This window comes from Zophobas morio, unplaced genomic scaffold (assembly GCF_036711695.1).
Source record: "Zophobas morio isolate AGI-343-1 ecotype UQ-CSIRO unplaced genomic scaffold, CSIRO_AGI_Zmor_V1 ptg000108l, whole genome shotgun sequence".
Classification (NCBI taxonomy): domain Eukaryota; kingdom Metazoa; phylum Arthropoda; class Insecta; order Coleoptera; family Tenebrionidae; genus Zophobas; species Zophobas morio.
In genome coordinates, this window is record NW_026972213.1 from 1,476,895 (window position 1) to 1,501,005 (window position 24,111).

The following is a 24,111-nucleotide window of genomic DNA, read 5'->3' on the forward strand; positions in this document are numbered from 1 at the left end:
TTAAAAGATTCAGAAAACTTAAAGAAACTATGCTACGCAAAAAAATTAGAAGTGCAAGCACTTTTCAGTTAAAAGTATTTCAAGCTAACCGTGGGGTGAAATGTAAAACGTAAAATGACGAATGTTGAGGGCTCTGTATAATCTGATATTTGTTAACATTTGTTGTTTATGTGTATATTTTTAATTTATTAACTTCGCAGTTGTATATGTACATTGCAAATATATGATGTTATGGAGGATATTATGCGCTTCAGTCACAAAAAACATAAATCTACAATAATTCCTATAATTACTTATTTTTTTATTTGCATATGAACTCAAAAAATAGTTCTATAGGAGTGGTAGCGATAAAAAGACAAACCCAATAGCATCCGTCTTCCAATTTTGAAAAAGGTGTGATCATGTATTGATAACATTATAATATACTTGCTGATGCAGCTAAATTCTAACCATAACCTTATTCAAATTATAAAGCTGACTGGCTTCAATATTTTGTACAATTTTTTGTGTGTGTATTCATGAGCAATTAAATATAATAAAATACATTAAAACTCAGTTTACCTCATCTTTTTAATTTTTTTTTATGTAATAAACATTACCTAGACACGTTCTTCAAGCCGAGAACCACTGAGGTGTGTACTACAAAGATTTTTTTTATAATACATATTTTAAATTAACGGACGATATATTTTATCAAACATGCTTTAACTGCCCCAGGGATTTTTTCAGTAAAAAATTTTTTTGTAGTTACAAAAACACTTTAATTCATCACTGTAAAGAGTCTTTTAAATTAAAGCTACTTTGTTGCATTATAATCTTATCACAAAAGCTCTGTGGTTACAAAAATCTTTTATTCGTTTCGCATGTTATTTGCTGACAACAAATATAAACTTGCAGAGGCAACTTGCACTATTCAATATCCCAACGTGTGGTTTACATTATTCAAATAGCTATTCATATAATTGTAAACTTGCACGAATTTCCTCTCGTGTTTGAGCCTTTTCATATTTAAGGAATGTAGGCAACCGGTGTGTAGTTAACAACTCTCAGCTGTGAGTAAATATACTACATTGTCAACTAAATTTAGATCGGCGGGAAAAATCAGAATTTATTATTTCGTAACTTACCCTCTGCGAAAGGTATTATTGATGGCTACTTTATGAAAATTTTTTGATTCGTGGTTGTAAATGCTTCTGCGATCATTTTATTCACTTCTAATTCCTCCTCTACCTGGAAATACTTACCCCGCTTAGCTCTGAACATATGAAAAAATGTACAGGTTAAAGCCCTAGGTTCAATTTAAAAAATACGCATGGATGGAATCGGAAGTATGCAACTAATGTTACGTCAGTGCTCTCACTTTAAAAAAAACTAAATGTCAACTTATGTGAATTATTGTCGTAAAATATTTTACAAAAATATAAAGAATATTCGATGCGTAGAGTATAAACACCTGTAACGAAATAGAACAAATTATGTTTTAACTGAAGAAAAAAAGTTAATTCTGTTATGCAGAAAACCCAATTAGGTTTTCATTAACTTCATTCCACCTACAAAATCGGGTATATATGATTTTAGACACAACACTGGTTTGTACTTCGAATACATTGATGTATTTTTCATATCTAAAAGGTATCAGCTCGACTCGCTCGAATGTGGGGTGTCGGAATCGACCGTGGCAAGGTCTCTTAACCAATTTCAGATCAGACCTTTTTAGTGTTCATTGCTTTTTGTCGGCGTTTTTAAATATTAACACTTGTTCGAATAGCCTTCAATTTTTTCGTTTCCTTCTTCTTCGTCATTGTTTCACATTAGCAAAATCAAGCATTAAACAAATATAACCCGCGAAATCAGAGCAAATATTACCACCGCAGACATTAACAAAAGTGAAGATGACAATATCGTCATATCCCAGAAGAAATTACAAAAAAGCCATCCTTAACGCGACTGTGCAGATACAGCAAGAACTAAAAGAACTTAAGGACATCATCCAACATCTGAGTGAGAAAATCGAAACCCATCGTAAAGAAAATTCGTCGGGAATAGGGCATGATCCAGAAAGCGACAATGAAAACGAATTGAATATGTCACAAGAATCGGACGATGCGGTAATCGACACTTCAGAAAAACCAGAGCAGACCTCAACAAAAAGTAAAAGCGAAAGAAAACCACGACACGAAAAAAGCAACGAAAATAACACAAATGAAATCAGCTGACGCAAAATATAAATCAGAAATCGAAGCCGAGACAAATTGTTGTTCATGGTACAGGCACAAATGAAGAAAACACACACTTTAGTGCAGCAACGAAGCGGGCCTCGCTGTACGTGGGGAAAGTTAGAACTGACACCACCTCTGAACAGATATGTGCCTATCTGAAAAATAAATATTCTGAATGTGATTTCACAGTAAGCATACTTCGTAAGACAGAAAATGCTACAAGTATGTCCTTTAAAGTTGGCGCGAATACCGATCTTATGGATCACCACTATTGTCGTTGTCTATAAAAGCAGTAGTAATGGTAATATAATAGTTATTTATGTATTAAGGGCATAATCAGGGAGATTGTGGCACGAGGGAATGTTTAAAGCCCGACGAAGGAGGGCTTTTAATTTCCCGAGTGCCACAATCGACAATTATGCACGTGGTACATACAACGTTTTATTCTATTTTAGTTTCTAAACTATTTTTAACGAAATATTGAGTATTTTCGGCAAGAATGTGTGAATTGTGCCGATGCGAATTTTAATACATAGCTGGCTATTATTTTGATGTTGTTATGGATACCACATTGATTATTTGATAATTCGTTTTTCAAAATGTAAATTAAAGAAGCGGAAAACGTTTATTCAAACGAAAGTTTAGAAGAATTTGAAGTCGGTCAGGTAATGATTTGATAAAATATTGTGTTTCCAACTTAAGAAAAACGTTGAATATCGAAGCGTGTTTGAATAATTAATTGATTAGTGTAAATGAACAATCAATTGTTGCTTAGCAATTTTTGACAGATTTGTGCTAAAAAGGCCAATTTAAGCCCGCATTTGGGTGCTTATAAATAAGATTATGGTTCTAAAATAGAATAAAAATGTTTTTTGATAAAATTTCTACTATGTTAGAAATCTTAAGTAATAAATAATTTTTTTTTTAAATTATACTATGTAGCGATTTTAGCATTAATTTTTAGATCAGGCATTGGAAAAATCGGAAATATTAGACATATTGCACTCCTTCTACGTAACATCTATCATAAATCAGCCGACAAGGAAAACAATTGCATAGATAATATCTGTATACAGATGGATATCCAAGAGAAGACCTAAAAGAGTGAAGTAATATGGATTGATTGGTCTGACCATGTGGTCCAAATAGTAAAAATTATGACACAGGCTGAGGTAATGAAAGAAACAGAGGTAATCTACAGGCAAGTTAACAATATACAAAATATTATGCGTTTTAAAGAACTACTACAAAAAGAACGATGGTATAATTTTGAAAACTACAGTGATGTTGAGTTACAATACAACAATTTTCACAATTTTATAGGTCATACTCATAACTTTAATGAACTATTTCCACTTAAGAATAAAATAACAAATATCATTTACAAAAAAGATGGATTACATAAAACGTAAAAAAATCATCACAAATGCTAAGAGAATTATTTATAGATACAAAAAATGGGGACGAGGGGACTAAAGAGATGTATATGTACTATAAAAAAATTCATAGACAAAATATCCAAGAAGCTAAGAAAAATTATTATAACAACTATTTATTACAAACGTCATTGAATAAAAATTAAACAGCTTGGCAGATCATAGGCAAAAATAAAGTAAGGAAAACGCAAATTGAATTAAACATAGACGGACAAATAACAACTGATAATCACAAATGTGCCAATAAACTAAATACGTATTTTAATAATATAGCAAATGAATATATTTCTTTTAATAAAAATTCGGCAGCTTTGTAAATCCTAATAATAATACATTCTTTTTAGAACCTGTCTTGGAAAGTGAAGTATTTAATATAATATTTGAACTTAAAAACAGCGTTGTATGTGGACCAGATGAAATAAATTCTATTATAATAAATTATTGTCCAAATGAAATAAAAAAACCATTCACATGTGTAATAAATAATTCATTTATATCTTGAAAATTTCCGGATTTACTAAAAATTGCAAAAATGATTCCTGCTTTTAAGAAAGGTGATCCAACTATAACTACGAACTATCGACCAATGTCAAACTTAAATAGCTTCTCCAAAATCATCGAAAAACTTGTTGCAAAAAAATTACAAATTTTTTTAAATACATTTGAACGCTGTCATCCACATCAACATGGATTTACAAAAGGTAAGTCAACATCAACTACTCCAGATACTTTATATACAAATATTGACAAACATAAAAATTGTACAAGCAGTTTTTTAGATCTAAGCAAATCCTTTGACTTAGTCAGTCACACCAGATTGCTTGAAAAATTATGGCATCGAAAGTTACCTGCAAATTAGATAGCATTATGTGCAGTGTTGGGCAGTATCTAGATACTTGTATCTAAATAAAGTATCTAGATGCATTTTTGGGTATCTAGTATCTGTATCTAGATAAAATCGAATTTAAGCACAAAATATCTGTATCTAGATACAAAATTAATGGCGCAGCTATAGATACATTTTTTTATTTCACTTTTTTTTCAGTAGTTATTAGTTGAGTAGTAATTTTTGATACTTCATGTTGGTGATTTTGGTCACATAAACAAAAATAGAGGTAAGAGGTCCACTAATAGTGTTCTGTCACGGAAATTTTCATATTTTAATTACCATCATTTCCTACATTGTAGCCTTCAGTACTTATACATCTTTAAATATAATCCTAAGGGGTAATAAATCTAAGCCGTGGTAAGATGGTATTTTAAAAACAATAAACCACAATTCACTATTCACTGCTGGTTGTATTTGTGTTATTAAATAAGAGTAATTTTAATAGTAAAAATATTTGTTTAAGGTATATTATTATTTTTAGAAAATAATAATTGCGTGTTACATAATGATTATTTTTTTCAATTAGCACAAATTAGTTCTGTAATCGACTACTTAATTGAATGTTCAATACATACATTTCTCTCGCATAAATTCTGCACAGAATAATCATTTCCCGTATTCTTTTGAATTATTAATTTTAATGCTGGAGATAATTATTAGATATATTCAAACACAATTTGGAGAGTGTAGTATGGGAATGAAAACAAAAAAAATATTTTTTTAAGCGTACGTAATAAATATTGCACAATTTGCGACACATCAAACAGCGAAGCGATGGCCTATTTGTAGGAAAAAAGAAAAGATTTTTCAGTCTTGAATAACTATGATACAGTAAAATGTTTATTTTTTATATTTAATACCACAATTCCTTCTTCTGCACCTGTGGAACGGGTGTTTAGTAGGGGAAACCAAATTCTGACACCAAGAAGAAATAATTTAGGTGACAATACGTTCGAAATGTTGTTAATTTTAAAAAATTCATTAAACAATAGGTTCATAAAAAAATACATAAACATGTTTTCAGTTATTTTATTCGCCAAAGCTTCAAAAATTATCTGTTTTCTTGTGTCTGTATCTAGATACATTTCGAAAAATCGAAAACAATCTGTATCTAGATACTTTTATCTTCCATATATCTATATCTGTATCTAGATACTTTTAAAAGTATCTGGCCCCAACACTGATAGTGTGAAAATAAATGGAATTAAATCAGATACTTTATATATGTGGGATGGGGTGCCACAAAGGTCCGTCTTAGGACCCTTGTTGTGTCTCATCTATATATCAAATTTTAACTGTAGTAATTCTGTAATGTTTGCTGACGACACGTCTATTCTGGTCTCTGTTGATAAGGACAACATTTCACAGACTTCGAATAGCACAATAATTCAGTTGGAAAAATATTACATATGTATCTTCATAATTATTTACACTTAAATAACAAAAAACCACTTTCATAATTATTTACACTTAAATAACAAAAAAAACACTTTCATAGAGTTTAACAATTTACATGGAAAAAGTGACTATAGTTTTTTAATTAGATCCAGTGCTGGCTCAATAAAACAAGAAAACAAAACGCAATTTTTGGGCGTTATAATTGACAGTACACTCAAATGTCAAGCCTACATTGATATGTTTTATGTAAAAAATTATCTGTAGGTTGCTTCGTACTCAAACAATGAAAAGCCCTACACCGGTACAAACATTAAAAACGTATTATTTTGGATGCATGTATTCACAAATACAATATAGTGTCATTGCATGAGGCGTATCTGCAGATATATCGTACGTTCAGATTACAATAAAAAGCGGTAAGAATTATAGTAGGTGTAGTACAATAAATGAAGGTCCTATCTATAATTCACGGAACATAAACACATTAGAAATTCCTAAACACAACACTTCCTTTCTTAAGAAAAGTCCAAGAGATATGGGAATATGCTTATATGGTAAATTGCCACAGCATATATAACAACTAGATGTAAAAGAATTTAGAAGAACTGTGAAAAAGATCTTAATGAAGAAAGCATGCTACTGTTGTAAATTATATTGTTATATAAGTGAATGCATATATTTGTTTAAATGTTTTATTATTCTAAAAACTGGGATGTTCTATTCAACTTGTTTGTCTACAGAATTAGATTAGTACTTTTTTGGTTGTCTGTGAGCATGTCTCAGATTGTGTAGGAATTTAATAATATACAATAATATTGATTTTTTCTTAAATATTTATACATTTACAAATACCTCCCGAGTTTAATTTAGGAAAGTGTTGTAATAGGACCTACAAATATGTACTGTGAAATTCTGTTTACATTATAGTGTAAACAGCAAGATGTCAATAAAATTATTTCTGTTTTTCTCTGCCAAAATTTGCTGATTTTATCTACAATTTTGCGAAGTAAATTGAATTCAAAATGTGCAAAAAATAGGCTTTCTACCTGTCGTCGATTCTTTTCTTCTTTCATATCATTTCATCATAGGGAGGTAATTGCAAAATCCATCTTTATCTACAAAAAATTACCATTTAAAACATATTCTAAGTTTCTGGTTCTGAAAAGATGACTGCGTATATATAGAAAAAAGGGAAAATATAAACCCCGCCCACCCGCCCTACCTCAATCATGATAATATTTTTTTACTCGTCGTAAGCCGGGCGGCAGAGTTTAATCGCAAAATCCTTATTTTTCTGAGAGAAATTCCTATGTGAAGTGTGATTAAGTAAAAAAGAAAGCCAAAACATAAGCCCCACCCATTCGTCTCGATCTCAATTTAGCTTTAATTTTTACTTAATGTACATAGTATGTTTTGACAATACTCAAAAACGTGTCTTACATGATAATTTCTTGTAGTGAAATAAAGATTTTGCAATTAAGCTACTCTCTCTTGGCTCACGACAAATAAAAAAAATCAGCACAATTGAGGTGGGGTGGGTGGGCGGGGCTTATATTTAACCTTTTTTTTTGTTAATATACATAGTCATTTTTGAATACAAATACTTAAAACAGATGACTACGTATATAAAAAAAAAGGCATAATATAGGCCCCGCCCACCCGCCCGATCTCAATAGTGATGATTTTTTTACAGCTAAATCCTCATTTTTCTACGAGAAATTGCTATGTAAAACATATTCTTTAATTCTCAAACTTGTTCAGAACAAACTATATATATTACGTAAAAAGAAAGCCAAAACATAAACCCTACCCATTCGTCTGGATCTCAATGTGGCTTTAATTTTTACTTGACATACGTAGTATTTTTTGACGATACTCAAAAACATGTCTTACATGGTAGTTTCTTGTAGAGAAATAAAGATTTTGCAATTAAGCTCCTCTCTCTTGGCTCAGGACGAATAAAAAAAAACATCACAATTCAGGCAGGGCAGGTGGGCGGGGCTTATAGTTTACCTTTTCTTTCTTAATAGAGGTACTCATCTTTTTACAACAAAAACTTAAAACGGATGAGTACGCATATTAATAAAAAAAAGGCTAAATATAATCAGCACTAATTTATCGGGTATTATCTTGAAGAATTTCAAACACATGTTCTTCTCTTGAAATATAACATTATTTTTTCAAACTATCCATAAATGTGACTAGCTACCACTTTCACTTGAAGCAGCGATTACTTCAGGTCATCATTCTATTAATAGTGGATTAATACTAAACCTCACATTATTTTTAAGGTGGTTTTCAAGTGGGTCATCTCAAAACTTGCTTGATCTTGTTTTCTTTGAACAAATCCTTTCTTTAAAGAGTCACCAATCGATTTTATAAGAAATTGTTTTCTTTTTTTGACGACGCCTTTTCAATCTTATTTAAAGCATCTTGTACATCAGTATAAATTTTCTCATGCACTTCGTTTTTGGTCTCGTTTCGCCATTAACTAAACTACAAAATCAATTAAGCTGTTAAGATGGTCGATTATTATCTATGAACATGGGACCACGTTAATTTCTAATTCTACTTAGTAGAATATTGAAATTACTAAGCCAACACTTGTTTTCAATCAAAGTTTTTTTGTGGCCCTATTTAGAGAACACTATTTATTGAACACCTGTCGATAATTTGGAAGGATTAAGGTTCAGAATAACAGAACAAATTAACGACATAAACATGTTGATGAAGCGTGATCGATCGAATTAAACGACGAGCTCATTTATGCTTATAACAAAATGAGGAACATTATCATGATTTATTGTTCTTTTCTATTTGTTGATATTTATGAGGGTGGTTTAGTCACCGACAAATTAAATCCTTTCCAAGGATGAGTCGATTACAAGTTATGTTGCTCATCCGATATATTCTTCTAAGTATTTTATGCAATGGGCGGCTTGTTGTATTTTTTTTTTAATTTGGAAGCATCAGTAGATAAGTGACCTACTATTTAAGCATTTCTATTTTGATGAACTACAAATTTTCCACTGTAGGAGTCAGTATTCTTAGTAAACATCTGAAGTCTAATTGCTTGAACATTATGAAAGATTTAGTAGATGGCAAATCCGATTACAGCTAACTGCGTAAAATTCTGCTGGAAATTAATCCTCTTAAACTAGCAGTGACATATTTAGGCGCATATAAAAACTTAAAAAAAAAAGTTAAAAAAATAGTAGAGGAAAGGCAGTGATTGTGGAATAGGGCGATAATGTGGAATATCACTATTTTGAAAAAATTGACAGCGCTATCTGTGTTCTGCTGGCATAACTCAAATACCCTTTGGTGCATAATAATGCACAGCTGCAGTTACCTGCTTTAACTGTGAACATAACCTAAGAATTAATTTATTTGTATATTCCGCGCAGTAGAAAAGTTTTGGTAAGTTTCAATTTTACTTTATATTTTTCATATAAGTGTTATAAAAGTCATAGATATTGTCATACAGAATACGTCTCTAATCAACAGTTAAATGCCATCTCATTTAACATTTATTTATGTGGTATTACTATTATTTTTTAATAAAAATCGTTCGTAGACTCGTTGCGTTAATGTGGACTACTGACTAGTACGGTAATGTGGACTATTCCACATTAACCGGTTTTAAGTTAATTCTAATATTACCTGTATTTTAAGGACTATGTCAGTCAAAAAAGAACAACTATGGTCCGAAAGCGATATGGAAAAAGCTGCCGTAGCTGTAAAAAGTAAAAAAATGGGCTATTTGCGGGCAGCCAAACATTTCAATGTGCCTAGAACGACTTTATACATATAGATATGTTAAAAAAAACAAGGAAATTAAGAAAGAAAAATTAGGCAAGAAGGCTGTCCTACCTCCTGAACTAGAAGAAGAACTTGTTCAATATCTGTTGACTATGGAGTCGAAATTTTTTGGCCTAACGAGGAAAGATGTGCGTTCAATTACTTACCAGTTGGCCAAAGTAAATAAAATTGAGAATTATTTATTAATTTTAATTAATCTATTATTTTTTAATAAAACAATCCAAATATTTCATCATTTCCATGTACCTTTGTATGATAATGTGAGATTTTTGGCGGTATTCCACAATAGCCACCCATTTTCTCGACCCCCGAAAATTACATAAAAGTACAAAATTTGTTATATATCGAACAAAAATCCATAATTGAAAAAAATCTTCTGAGAGGTTTATAGAATAATAATTAGCCTATCATTTGACATAGTTACATGATTTTTTGTTGAAAAATTTTTTTTCTGCAACCAAGAACAAAAAGGGTATTCCACAATCACCGCCTCTCCTCTAAACAAAATTATCGTGGATAGATTACGACACATAGAAAATCTCGCCTTTTCTTGAACGCTGCATAAAGAAGCGCCATTCCCAACTAAAATGTCCCAAGAAATAAATTCCAAATAACATTCAACGGTGCAGACGTATGAGTGGATTTTACTGCAGGTGCATTTCAGACATACTAGACATTGACATTTTATTAGGTTGTCGGTATGTTCTCCGCATCCGGGAAAATTGCTGCAAATATGCAAATTTTATTGCCAGTCTGCACAACTGTGCTTTTTAAGTCATTACACAAATACGTTCTAATACACTTTTTAATGTGTTTGCTTCCGCGTTTACTCATAAAATACGGGAACATTTAGAACGTAATAAAAGCTGAAGAAAGTGGTAGTTTATTTAAGATTATAGCTTTCAAGTAGTATAATCAAAATTAAGAACCCGTGCCGTTAGTGCAGATATGAATGTAAAATAGCGAAGTGTTATACTTACTTTAAATAATTTGTATATACACATGTAAGTATACTTAGATGGAAACTATTATCAAAGTTATATGAAGGGTCCCAGTAACCAGGTTACCTTTTTGTTTTAGCATTGATAAAGAAAAAACGTGTTTTTAACCGAAAATTGGCGTTACGCTAAAAAATAAAATTTAGATAAGCACATTAAATTAGTATACTTACTCTAAATAAATTTTATTATATTTTCCAAAATAAAAAACATGTCTGGCAGACAGCAATATGACTTGAAGACTATAACTCTCTCATGAAGCATAAATTGAATAGAACAACAAATTCTAACAAAACTTAAACTAAATCGTACTTGGCATGTTAATGTTCATGTTAAACTTACTTTCAAACATACATCGTTTACGAATTTACACAAAAGCATTCTTTTAGTGGAAGATTCCACAACAAGTACGAGTTGTGATTTTGTGAGGCCCCCAGGTCTCGCTCATAATACTTAAATGAAAACACACAAACGTAATTCTACCAATTCCAACACATTACGTCCCGTTAGAAGCATAATTCAACGAAAATACAAGTATGAATACAAGCGTAAACACGTTTTGGCCATGTGAAACACGAAAAGCTCGGCTAATAGTAGATGATTGATGATAATTTCGGAAAATGGAAGAAAATGCATTATTATTTCTGCTTTATAATTACTTTCAATTATAAATAATAATTAGTCATTCCGATGTAATACATTTTCCATTAAATAAATTGTTCTGTGGTATCACCCTACCACAATTAGTGATGGTGATAATGGAAAAGCGAGCGCCGCGGTGGCTTTATTCTTTATTTTATAAATCGGAGTTTTTTTTTATCGTAAAGAAAAGAAAATATTTGCAGAGAGAATCTGGTCGGGAGTGAACCGTGGGATGTCGGAATTTGAAATCTTGTGAAAACGGAGATAGAAATGATACTGATTGTTGTTTATTGTTATTCCAGATAGCACGGCACTTCCCCAGGCCCACGTGTTCCAGTTCAGAGGTAAGTTCTTTGACCTTAATTAATGAATATTAATTAAAAAAAAACTGATGTCAATATGCCTTGTGCTCGGCTTTAATACAACGTACTAAACACACAGCCGACATCGACCTGATTAAAAAGGTGAAAGCATTTCTCTAACGATGTTGGAATCTTTTAATCCAACTAAAATTAGCTATAGTACAATTTATATGTTACCTTAACTAGGCCGTTTGATAGACCAGCGTCTCCACTGCACACTTTATCTTTAGAAATATACACTTCCTAACAGTCTTAAATAATTTTTGTCAATCGTGTGGTTACTTGACTTTTCAGACAGGACGAATTACATATGTACCCTCGGGATGGCGCATTGATAGAACTTCCAGTTTCTCCGATACGTATTTGATTAGGATTCCAGTGTACAGTTCGTTCCCTAAATATTTAACTTTTCGTTGGACCTAAAGAATGATATAAGAATTCGATGGTGCTGAAGTTATCAGAAAATAGTGATAATCTCGTCTACATTAATGGTACTTAAATATATTCCATTTGTGAGTATTCTATACTTGAAAAGAGTTTTCCATTTTTAACTTCACTAGGTTTTCTTTCTTACTCTGTGGCGGCACAATAACACGTTGGTAAGCGGAGAAAGATAAGCCGCTGTGTGATCTAGTGGTAAGGGCAGCTGCCCGGCAAGCGGGTGACGTATGGTTCGATTCTCACCGGGACAGCAACATGTTTTTCGCTTACCTACGTTGGTGACCTCCGACAGAGATTTTATTGGACAAAAAGTGAATTTTAACTTGATGTGACCTGACCTAACCTGACCCGACATTTTCCTTGTTTCATTTGGTTCTTGTTTTTTCCAAAACTGATCTGATCTCAGGATTTTCTGATGCAAAATGATTTTTTCCCAATATTTTGAATTTTTATTTTATTATGTTGACCCTAAGTTTAAACATTCTGAATTTATAACTTTTATTTCTCTTTTGAAAGTCTTTTTGCTTAAATCTGGACGTTTTCGGTAAAATTTGAATCACTTTAATTATATTTTCCAACTTCTTAAAATATTATTTTTTTTTTGTAAATTATATAAAATGCACAAATCAAAAAGACAAATTTCACGGTTGCCTGTTCTAGAACATCATGTTTGCCGAAATAAAATTCGTCTTTAATTAAGAACCAATTTTATTGGCTGCGAGACGAAAAGTGGATTTTATATTGACAGATAGTAGTAAAATAGACTAAAATTTATAATTAATCCCACTCACCTGCATCTGCATTTCATTGGCTTACTGTATTAATTGGATGATGAAAATTGAATTCTATGGCAAGTGGTCGAATTTAATTAAAAAAACTTCAAAGTTTGTCGAGTGGCCAAATCAATGCTTACAAAAATTCAAAGTGCTCACTCACCCACCCGGTTTTCGTTCAAATCACTCATTTTATTGGACAAAAAGTGGCATTTACATTGATAGTCAGTGCAATGTAGACAAAAAGAAAAACTAACCCCATCCACCTCCGCTTTTGAATTTCATTGTTTTTTTTTGATCAGGTAAAGATTGAATTTTATTTTGTCTGTTGTCGAATCTGCGCTTAAAAAAATTCAACCCACCCGGTTTTTTTCTGCTCACTCATTTTGTTCGACAAAAAAAAGTGTGTTTTCTATTGATAACTAGTGGAATTTAGACAAAATAGTGAAACTAACTCCATCTAGCCCCGTATTTGAATTTCATTGGCTTATTTTATTTCCTCTGAGATGAAAATTTTATTTTAAATAGTTTGTCAATCGATCCAATCGTAACTTAAAAAAAATTAAAGTGGCCCCGCCCACCCACCCACCCGGTTTTCTTTTTGATTACTCATTTTATTGGACAAAAAGTGGATTTTAACATGACGTGACCTGACCTGACCTGACCTAACTTGACTTGGCCTGACATTTACCCTGTTTTATTTAGTTCTTATTTTTCCCAAAACTGATCTGATCTCAGGATTATAATTTTTTATTCAAAATCACTTCTTTCCAATATTTTCAATTTTTATTTTATTGTGTTGACCCTAAGTTCACATATTCTGAATTTATAACTTGTAATAGGTATTTATTTCTCTTTTGAAAGCATTTTTGCTTAAATCTGGACGTTTTTTGTAAAATTTTAATCACTTTAATTATATTTTCCAAGTTCTCAAAATATTTAAAAAATTTGTAAATTCTATAATATGCACAAGCAAAAAGAAAATTTTCGCGGTTACCTGTTCTAGAAATGTCATGTTTGCCGAGATGAGATTCGTCTTTAATTAAAAGCAATCAAATTAATCACTCATTTTATTGGCTGTAAGACAAAAAGTGAATTTTATATTGACAAACAATAGAATAATAGACTAAAAGTTAGAATTAATCCCACCCATCTGCGTTTGCATTTCACTGGCTTATTTATTCATTGGGAGATGAAAATTCAATTCTATGGCAAGTGGTCAAATTTAATTAAAAAAACTTCAAAGGTTGTCGAGTGGTCGAATATATGCTTATAAAAATTCAAAGTGGCCCCGCCCACCCACCCGGATTTCTTTCTGATTACTCATTTCATTGGACAAAAAGTGGATTTTAACTTGACGTGACCTGACCAAACCTCACATTTTCCCCGTTTTATTTGGGTGTTATTTTTTCCAAAACTGATCCGATCTCATGATTTTAATTTTCTTATTTAAAATCATTTGTCCCAATAATTTGAACTTTTTTTTTATTGTGTTCACGCTAAGTTTACTCGTAAATATTATGAATTTATAACATTTATAGGCATTTATTTCTCTTTTTTGTTGTTTTTTTGCTTAAATTTGGACGTTTTCAGCAAAAAAGTAAAATTTTAATCACTTTAATTATGTTTTCCAACTTCTTAAAATATATTTTTTTTTGTAAGTTCTATGAAATGCCCAAATCAAAAAAAAATGTTCACGGTTACCTGTTCTAGAATTGTTTGCCAATAGTTTGCCAATAGTTTGCCAAGATCACATTCGTCTTTAATTAAGAACTAATGAAATTAATTAATCACTAATTTTATTAGCTGTGAGACGAAAAATGGATTTTATATTGATAAACATTAGTAAAATAGACAAAGTGAGAATTAATCCCACCCACCTGCATCTGCATTTCATTGGCTTATTTTATTTATTGGGAGATGAAAATTGAATTATATGGCAAGTGGTCGAATCTAATTAAAAAAAAAATTCAAAGTGACCCCGCCCACCCACCCGGTTTTGGTTCTTATCACTCATTTTATTGGACAAAAAGTGGCATTTACATATATACACAGTGGAATGTAGACCAAAAGCTAAAATTAACCCCACCCACCTCCGATTTTGATTTTCACAGTGTTTTTTTTTATGAAAAAATTTAATTTTATTTTGTCAGGTGGTCGAATCTTAAAAAATTAAGGTAAACGTTTTCCTACAGAGTCTTTTATAAGCAAGTAATGTCCCACCCTTCCACCTCCCACCTCCTATTCATTTTAATGACTACTCTTAATCTGCTAATTAATGACATTATGATTTTCTCATTATTAGAATCTTCGACAAATCCGCTATACCGTTGGTGAGACAATCAATAAGTTGTTAAACAAAGTATTTAAAAAATATTAAACTGGTGTTAAACAGGCATGCCAGATGTAAGCATCTTATTTTAAAAGCAATATTATCGATTCTCCTCCCACTCGCACAAGCTCCACCTTAATAAATCACTTCATTGGCCGAGGAGAAAAGGGCGGCGTTTATGATTGCGGTTCATTGTGTTTAATTTTTTATGAGTCATTACTATTGAAGTGTAAACGCTGATGGCAGTCGTTTTTCGAAAAAAATAAAATTTAGTACAATTAAAAAAAAATGTAATCCTATATTTTATTTTTTTTTATCAATATAAAACCGAACGTTTATCTCAGAGCTAATAACATGAGTGACCATGAAAATGAAATAGGGATTAATTATTTATATTTTTGTACAGTGCGAATGCGAACTAATAGAACCTAGGCTACTAAAAAAAGAAAAAAAAGCGCCAATCGTAAATTTTATTATACTTATTTGCTATAACTGCTATAAGTATCTAATATATTTCTACATGTTCATCTAATGTTAAAAAAACTGCAGCATTTTTATGTACAGAGTAAATACAAAATTAGATTTCCCAACGTTCCCAACATTTTCAAATCCATCCTTGTTTCCTCATTTTTCTAAATTACAACTTTACAAATGGAACTGTCATATTTGACCGATTACTATCTGCACAGCTTATTTCATCCCGAAAGTGAACTCCGTAATTTGAAATTTATTGTTTAAATAAAATTGGTTTATCATACGAAGTTTTAATAGGAATTAAAATCGGCCAGCCAATAAGTCCATGAACGCGCGCTCCTCCATATCTCATTAATTATTTTTTAGAGACAGAAAAAATGCAAATACCAAAGATTGACATCTCTAAATACAACATAAATTAAAATTATTTTCAAGCGCGACGTAAATCTTAGATTTTTTAAATACAATTGTCTACATATTGTTACACGTTTAATTTCCCTGAAATAACGCGTGATTTTTTTAATTTCTGCTCTTGTTGGCCATGACGCGTAAGTCAACAGCACAATTGAAACGGCTGACGTAAGCACTTTCTTTTTTGCCATATTGACTACATTTCCTAATAAATAACACTTTTGCAGTAAACGCATGACTTATGTAATCATTACTGACGACAGGAAAAATGGTCGTCCTATTAAAAATCAAATACCAACTTCCTTTACTCAATTGCACAACATTGTTTGGTATTTGTTTGTCTTTGTGGCTTTTTGTGCTCAATATCAAACTTGTAATTTTGAAGTAAAAACAAAAATGGAAACGATCTCTTCTCAAGTAAATGAAACAGTTGACATGACCTTTCCAAACGAAAACTGCACCGTTACAAAGAAATTTGAATGGCAAAGGTTGTTCGGAAAAGACGCTGCCGACAAAGGAAAGCGGTAATTTATTTTATAGTTATTTTATAAAAAGGGTATCTCACTTGACTCTTTTACCCTTTTGCGGGCGCAGACTGTGTAGACGAAATTAAAGAGTGAAATAATTTGTCCCACAAGACGTCGACAATATATCTTTAAGGGAAATGCTTTTCAAACGAGATATAATCCCCGAAAAGGGACTACCCAAAGTACATTTTTTATTCGGTGCTGTCGGTTTCATCAAAACTGCGTTGTATAGTATAACAAAGGCTTTTCTCCAAGCGGAATTGCTGTCAAAAAAGAAAGAAGCACTTTTATAGACTATCATCGGACAATGTGGTTCGTTAAGGAATTTTCAAATTTAATTTCGCTGATACCGCCAACCGACGACAGTTAATTAATAGGTTTTTCATTACGTAAAGTTCCTTGTATGTCGTGACAGTCTAGATAATTACAAAACTACTCTAGCTAACGGTGACACGTCTCCTAATGCTTGTATTATTCTAAGTAATACTTTATGAAATACTAAATAATCGACTTTGTAATGATGGAGAAATATATTTATAATGACACGGCAAACATAATAAAACGAGCATCGAGCCAACAAACAAGTACAGTTCACAACAAAGTTTGTTAAATATCTGCTTGAACTAAAAAAAATTGATAGCTAAAATGACAGAAAAATATCAGTTGCAACGAAAACTTTATAAATAAAAAATAACTAAATTCATGTCTTAATTTCTTCGGAAATGGGTGTAAGATCTCAAACTGAAACCAATAAAACTATAAAATTTCATCTCATAATACGATACATGAAATTGCTTTTCTAAAAATGGCTTCACAACAAAGGTAATCGAAATGAAGTAGTGTTGACCATATTTATGTACAAGAATGTGTGGGTTTGATGTAGACCGCTATCCCAAAGTGAATTCACTCTGAAGATCAAAGCAGCAAAATAATCGTATGTTTTAGGAAACCTTCCGTTTAAAACTTTTAGCATATTTATTAACTCTATTGAACAACATTTCAAATACTAATAGACTCAGTTTTTCATAAAGTAAACCCATTCACATTTTCTCATTTATTATTTACCAGAAAGGAACAAATTTTGTTTACACATTGATTTAGAATCTGAATAAAATAAGATTTTTGCGACATTTCTACAAAAACGACAAATTTAAAAATAGTTAGCTTTTTTGGTCGAGGCGTAACCGAGTATATTTTTGACATTTGTCAACGATAGAATTTTAATCAAGGTAGAATTTAAATTTGTAAAGTCGAAAAAATATAAATTTAGAATTTATGCAAGTGTCTTAAAATGATAAGATCTATCAAATGATTATCAAGGCATCAGAAGAACGTACATTTAGATAATTTCTTGCGATGTACTCGTATCTCTAAGCACGTCACGGTTTTCGGAATGTATAGTAAAAACAAAATATTTTTAATTTATTACTTTGGATTTAATTTATAATCCTTGCGCGTCTGTTTAAAATTTTCATTCCGAACTGGCGTGTAATACTTCAATTCATAATTTAAACTCTAAAGAAAAATAAATTATTCTATCAACTCGGATGATTCCTTAAACAAAAACGTCTAACTTTTAAGATTAATTGGCCCTAGTTGGCTTTGGCGTTCAATGCTAAAAACCTCTTTTACCAAAATAAACAGCAAACTTTAAACAAAGACTTTCTGAGAAACATATTTTTGCGATGTTATTATTTGTTGCACCTGACACTTCTCTCCTAGTTCACAGTCTAGTGTAGGTCGAGTGTAAGCCATCTCCTACATATTTTCCACATACACATTGAAGTCGTATTCGCTATATGCAAATATCCAACCCTAATGCCAGAGCAGCAGATTTATATTTTCATATTATATTGCTCTTAATTAGAACCGCAGTAATAAGTTAGGTCGTTTTTTAGAAAGAGCCGAGCTGCAACATAAACTGGAGCACATAATCCCAAGTTTCATGTAAATTGCCTCATTTGTTCTGAAATTAGCTGACAAAGAGGTGGATCAAACAAACGATATATTCTCGGCTAAAATGATTTACACGAAAGTTAGCTAAGGAGCTTCTGATAATGTCAATCAGCAATTTAGTCGCAGACTGCTGTTGTTGGCGCTTTCTACGCTCAGAAGTTCTTGAATTATGCTTGTCATTCGTTTTAGAGGGATTGTGGTAGAAGGATTTAATGCTTTGGAGTGAATTAAGATAATAAATAACTTCGCAGTTACGAATCATTCGAACATAATTATTATTGGACTTACTCCACTATGCTGGGAAGTTGGTAACAATTTTATAGATACGATTGTAATGGTAAAAGTATTTTAACATTCCTTTGGTTACATTTATATTTTATAAGATTGTATAAATTTTGTCAATTTTGCGTCGTTCTTTAAAAACTATTTACTTTCACATAAAAAATTCTATTGTCGTGTCAGGAACAAAAAATGCGTTTTATTTGTACAATTTTCTAAATGACCACTTAGATACACTCTTAACACGTTTCACTAACTACACTGGTATCCTTTTGTATTAATCTAAATAGCTTTTAATTAGTTGACCGGTGCGAATTCTCTTTGTCCTATAGTCCGAAGAGAGTGAGAGAGAGTGAGAGACTGAGAGGTGCTGGGGGAAGCTGCATATCGAGTACAAATTACAAAGTAGTTAATAAGCAATTTAGTTTAAATCAAAATCACAGCGCAACTGTTAAAATGCGTCGACCGTGTGTTATATTATTTAATACAGTTTTACCTGCGTTCATAAATGTCAATCTGAAATTTTAAATAGGTAGAACAATTTTTATTACTACTACACAAAATTTATTCATTTCGAAAATATGGAGTTTTACACTCGGATAATGATCTAGCAATACTATAAATGAAGCAAAATACTGAGAAGTTTATAATTATTTCAAATAAATTGTCGGTGTTACAGTCAAAGCGTACATTTCAGCGCATGTGTGCTAAGATCACTTTAAATACATACTAATAATAATATTTTACAACTTTAGTTAAAAACCCAACCCGCAAAACTCTAAAACCATTAATTATACAGGTACGACCACCTAAGACCGTCTGCTTGGGGCAACACAGGAAATTCTGTAGGCACGCGACATGGCTTACAAGTTTACAAGGACCCTAATGCGAAAATCCGATTCTGCATTGTGCAAATAATCCTTATTATGTCATAAAATTTTATATATTTTTTTCATATTTAAGTTATACCTTTATTTATTTCAAACCAAGTAAAATGTTACTTGGACTACTTTTCCTCTGATCCATTCAATTTAGTTTAAATAAATCTATTAAACACAGAAAATTGCAATTTAAATAATGTTTTCTAACACAGCAAAAAGTTTTAATAAAACAAAATAAAATACAACATATAAAATACATAAAAAGAAAAACAATTCAAAACACCAAAAAATCTAATACAAAATAAAAAGAAACAATTTCAAAATACAAAAAATTTAATAAAAAAACTATATATGTATATATGTATTAACTAGATGGATATAAAACATATGAAATATAATAATAATAATAATAATAATAGTAATAAACTTTATTAACGGGCAGGCCATTTACATAAATATTATCAAACAGGAAAAAAGAAAAGACAAAAAAAAAACAAAAACCCTAATTCAGTCCTATATTTGTTTTTAAAATTGTTATCTGAAATACCCACAAAATCAACGTTATATGAAGTACATGCAAGTCTAGATAATCTAGTACTACCAGAATTTTTACCGACTAGGGCCATGCAACGCGAACATAGATAATATTGAATTACAACCTATAACGGCCACTAACACTTTATACAAAAAGCAGCTTCAAATTTCACCAACCTTTTTTGAACCGCCTCTAATCTATTAATGTGCACATTCAGATATGGCGCCCAAATAATACTACAGTATTCTAAAACAGATTGAACACAAGCATTGTATAAAAACAATACAGTCCGAAGAGTGGAAAATTCTACACATTGTCTTTTGAAGAATCACAACATTCTATTAACCTTAGATAGAAACATATCTACATGAGGTTGAGAAGTTATAGAGCGATCAAGAGTAACCCCGAAATCTCAAAATTTTGTGACGAAATAAATATGTAGCCCTAAAATAATATAATCAGGCAATTGATAATCAATTTTCTTAGAAAATCGCATAGCTTTACATTTTGCAATATTCATCTCAAGGTAGTTCTTTTTACACCAGTTGACTAAACGGTCAAGATTTTCTTGTATTTTAAATACGTCTTCCGGACTACAAATAGAATTATAGATATTAAGGTCGTCTGCGTTCAGCAAAAAGCTGGAATTACGAATAACGTGCCTTACATCATTGACATACAAGGAAATTAGTATAGATCCAAGATGTGAGCCCTGTGGCACACCAGAAGTTGGATAGATGTCACGAGATGCAGTGCCGTTTACAATTACATGTTGTACGCGATCTGTCAAATAGTATACTGTATACTTCCCAACTTCGTTCAGTACTATTGTTTAAGTATTCTGTGAACACAAATAAATTTGAGGCAGGTTGAACGACCCTTAAAAAATCCATGTTGTTCGTCAATAATGACGGATTTAACAGAGAAATAGACTATATTTGTCACAATTGCGTCAAATATTTTTGGTATATAGGACAAACTACTAGCTACTAATCAGCTATATTTTCCCGGTTACCATCCTTGAACACTGGAACAACACTAGAAATTTTCCAGGTTTTTGGAAATGTAGACTGATTTATTATTTATTAAACAATAACTGAAAAGGTAATGCAAGTTGATCAGCGCATGATTTTAAAAACACCTGTGGAGTTCCATCTGGACCTGGTTTAAAGTTATTGTCTAAAGTGATAAGTTTGGCAAAAACAGAGTCAATTTTAATTTCAATTTTATTCAGATAGCACAAATTATTCTCTTCTCTTATGGGATTTGAGAAAAAATGCTTTTTATTAGAATAAACAGTTTCAAAATCTGTTGGAAATAGATTAGCAATGTCGAGATCGCTATCTCCAGCAATATTATTTAAAAACATCTTCTTACGTAAACCTTGATTGTTCTTAGTTTTACTAGACTTCACGTAAGACCAGAATGTTTGATACCTAGACAGGGTGTTCTGTTCCAAATTTCTAATATAAGTTTGTTTACATTTATATAATGCCTGTTTACATTCAGTTCTCAATGTACTAAAATGATTATAATCTGTCTCTAACAAAGAGTTCTTGTATCTCTTATGAGCTTCTTTTTTTTTAATAAGTATCTTAATTTCTTAATCAACCCATCGTGGAAATGAGTTATTATAAGTAATTGTTCTAACAGGTACTAAAGTTTCAATAACATCATATATGACAGAATAGAAATAGTCAACACATTCATTAACGTCCCCATCTTTAAATATTTCTACCCATTGCACGGAACTTAAAAAATTATTAATATCATCATACGGAGCGTTTTTAAAATCAAAATAAGTTTTATTCATATGACTAGATTGATCACGATATTGTTGATGATGGCAGGTCTTCAGGAAGAACTGATGAAGCACAACGATCAACAGATAAACTGATATGACAGAATACCAAGTCCAACATCCTACTATTACTGTTAACTATACTATTATATTGGAACAAACCTAGATATGCAAGATTGTCACATATGTCTCCTCACTGACTGATTTAACATTATGTGGGATTAAATGAACATGGTCAGCATTCTGTTCCCAATTAATATGCGGTAAGTAATTTGGTTTTACAGTGACATTTTGTAAAGCCTTCTCGTCCATTGTCAGATTGTAATGTGGATGGGGCACCGAATAACAAAACTATGTCAAGAAGTTGTTCTGTAACTTCTAATGCTTGCTTAGACTTCGAAGACAAACTTGGTTAAATGATCTTGATAAACTAGAATAAATTTAAATTCTCCATCCGCTTAAGACTGAAAATCAATCAAACCCACTTGGCACCTTGCACTAAAATGTGAAAAACCATGAGCTTAACTACCAAGCCCTTTTTCTCACTTTTCCGTCTCGCATAGATCCAAAAATATGTGAATGTTTTGTGTAGTTCTTGTAGCGTTGTTGTACTTAATATCCTTTCTGTGGTTAACCGGGCAATCAGTTTTTCTACCCCATTAACAGTTATTATATCGTAATAAGTATTTTAGTAACCAAAAATCCCGGTTTTCTTTCTTTGGAAAAGTTTTTGCACTTTTAACTTCTGCCTTTAACTTTAGATATTTTTCTAAATTCATCCGAAAACTGTTGGGATTTTTCGGGATTTTTTTCAATGCATTGATAAAACTTTGTTTTTATTGTGGTTTTAACCATTGTAGATAAATTGAATATTAAACTAACACAAATATCGCTTAAACATCAGTGTGAGGTTATGTCACCATGTATTCTTTTGTGCACACTTTGACTATGCGGGAATCGTCAATTTATACATCGACTAGTTAAAGTGTGCACATCGTCCATTGTGAACACATTTACTGAGCAAATTAGTCAATGCATACATTGGCTAGTCAGTGTATACATTGACGGAATGAACACTTTGAATGTAACAGTGATTAATTACTTACAAAAAATCTTAAGTTAAAATGAGAAAAGAACTGACCCATCATTTGAAGAAAAAAACCCTACGTTGTGTTCAACTAAATTACGGCAATTAAGTGCGTGATAAAAGTCGCAACAATTTATACAAACATTTCTACGACCCAGTAATAAAACAACAGAAGAGCTTTTGGATTTACTTGTAATTAATGCTAAGACATTAAGATAAAAAAAATTAATAGTCTCATTTCGGTCTCATTACATTCCTTAAAAACTGGAATGTTTAATCGTTTCATCTGATATAGTGAGTGAAACAATTGCTCTTAAAATGTAATTCATTACATTTACTCATTACTTAATACCTATAGTAGCAGCAGGTGCACACACTGGACATAGGACAAGAGTAATAGTCAATATTTAAAAAATTATCCGGAAATTTGTGTCATAAAATTATCAAAACTAATTTTTTTTTATCTCGCTCCATTTGTATAAAATGTATGAAAACTTACATCTTAAGATGTTGTGTCTTGGATATATGATACGTTGCTGAAGTGTTGATAAAAGCGGGGACCAAATCATGCCTCATTTAGACGTTGTCTTTATACCGTTGCCATGGGAACCGTGCGTCTAGTCGCGGTATTGAGGTGAAATCGGGTCCTGCTCATTTTCATTCTACGCGAGTTTGTTTGATTTTAAATAAAATTAATGAATTCGGTTTAATATTTAATAAAAAATCGTCCTCTGTCTTACGACGGTAAAATTTTAGTGAAAAATTTAGGGGGAGCAATCCCCGATTTATTATTAAAAAAAACATGTTCATGACAAAACGAGAGACTTTCATAGATATTTTAATAGACA

General features: G+C 31.4%; 1 protein-coding gene across 4 annotated transcripts in view; it reads left to right on the forward strand.

Moving 5' to 3' along the window:
- Nucleotides 1-24,111, forward strand: part of LOC135144639 (zwei Ig domain protein zig-8-like) — a 412,694-nt gene that overhangs the window by 110,623 nt on the left and 277,960 nt on the right. For all 4 annotated transcript variants that reach the window (XM_064076682.1, XM_064076683.1, XM_064076684.1 and 1 more), the window contains exon 3: nucleotides 11,707-11,748. In XM_064076682.1, the coding sequence (XP_063932752.1) occupies nucleotides 11,707-11,748 (42 nt within the window). The remainder of the gene's footprint in view (nucleotides 1-11,706; nucleotides 11,749-24,111) is intronic.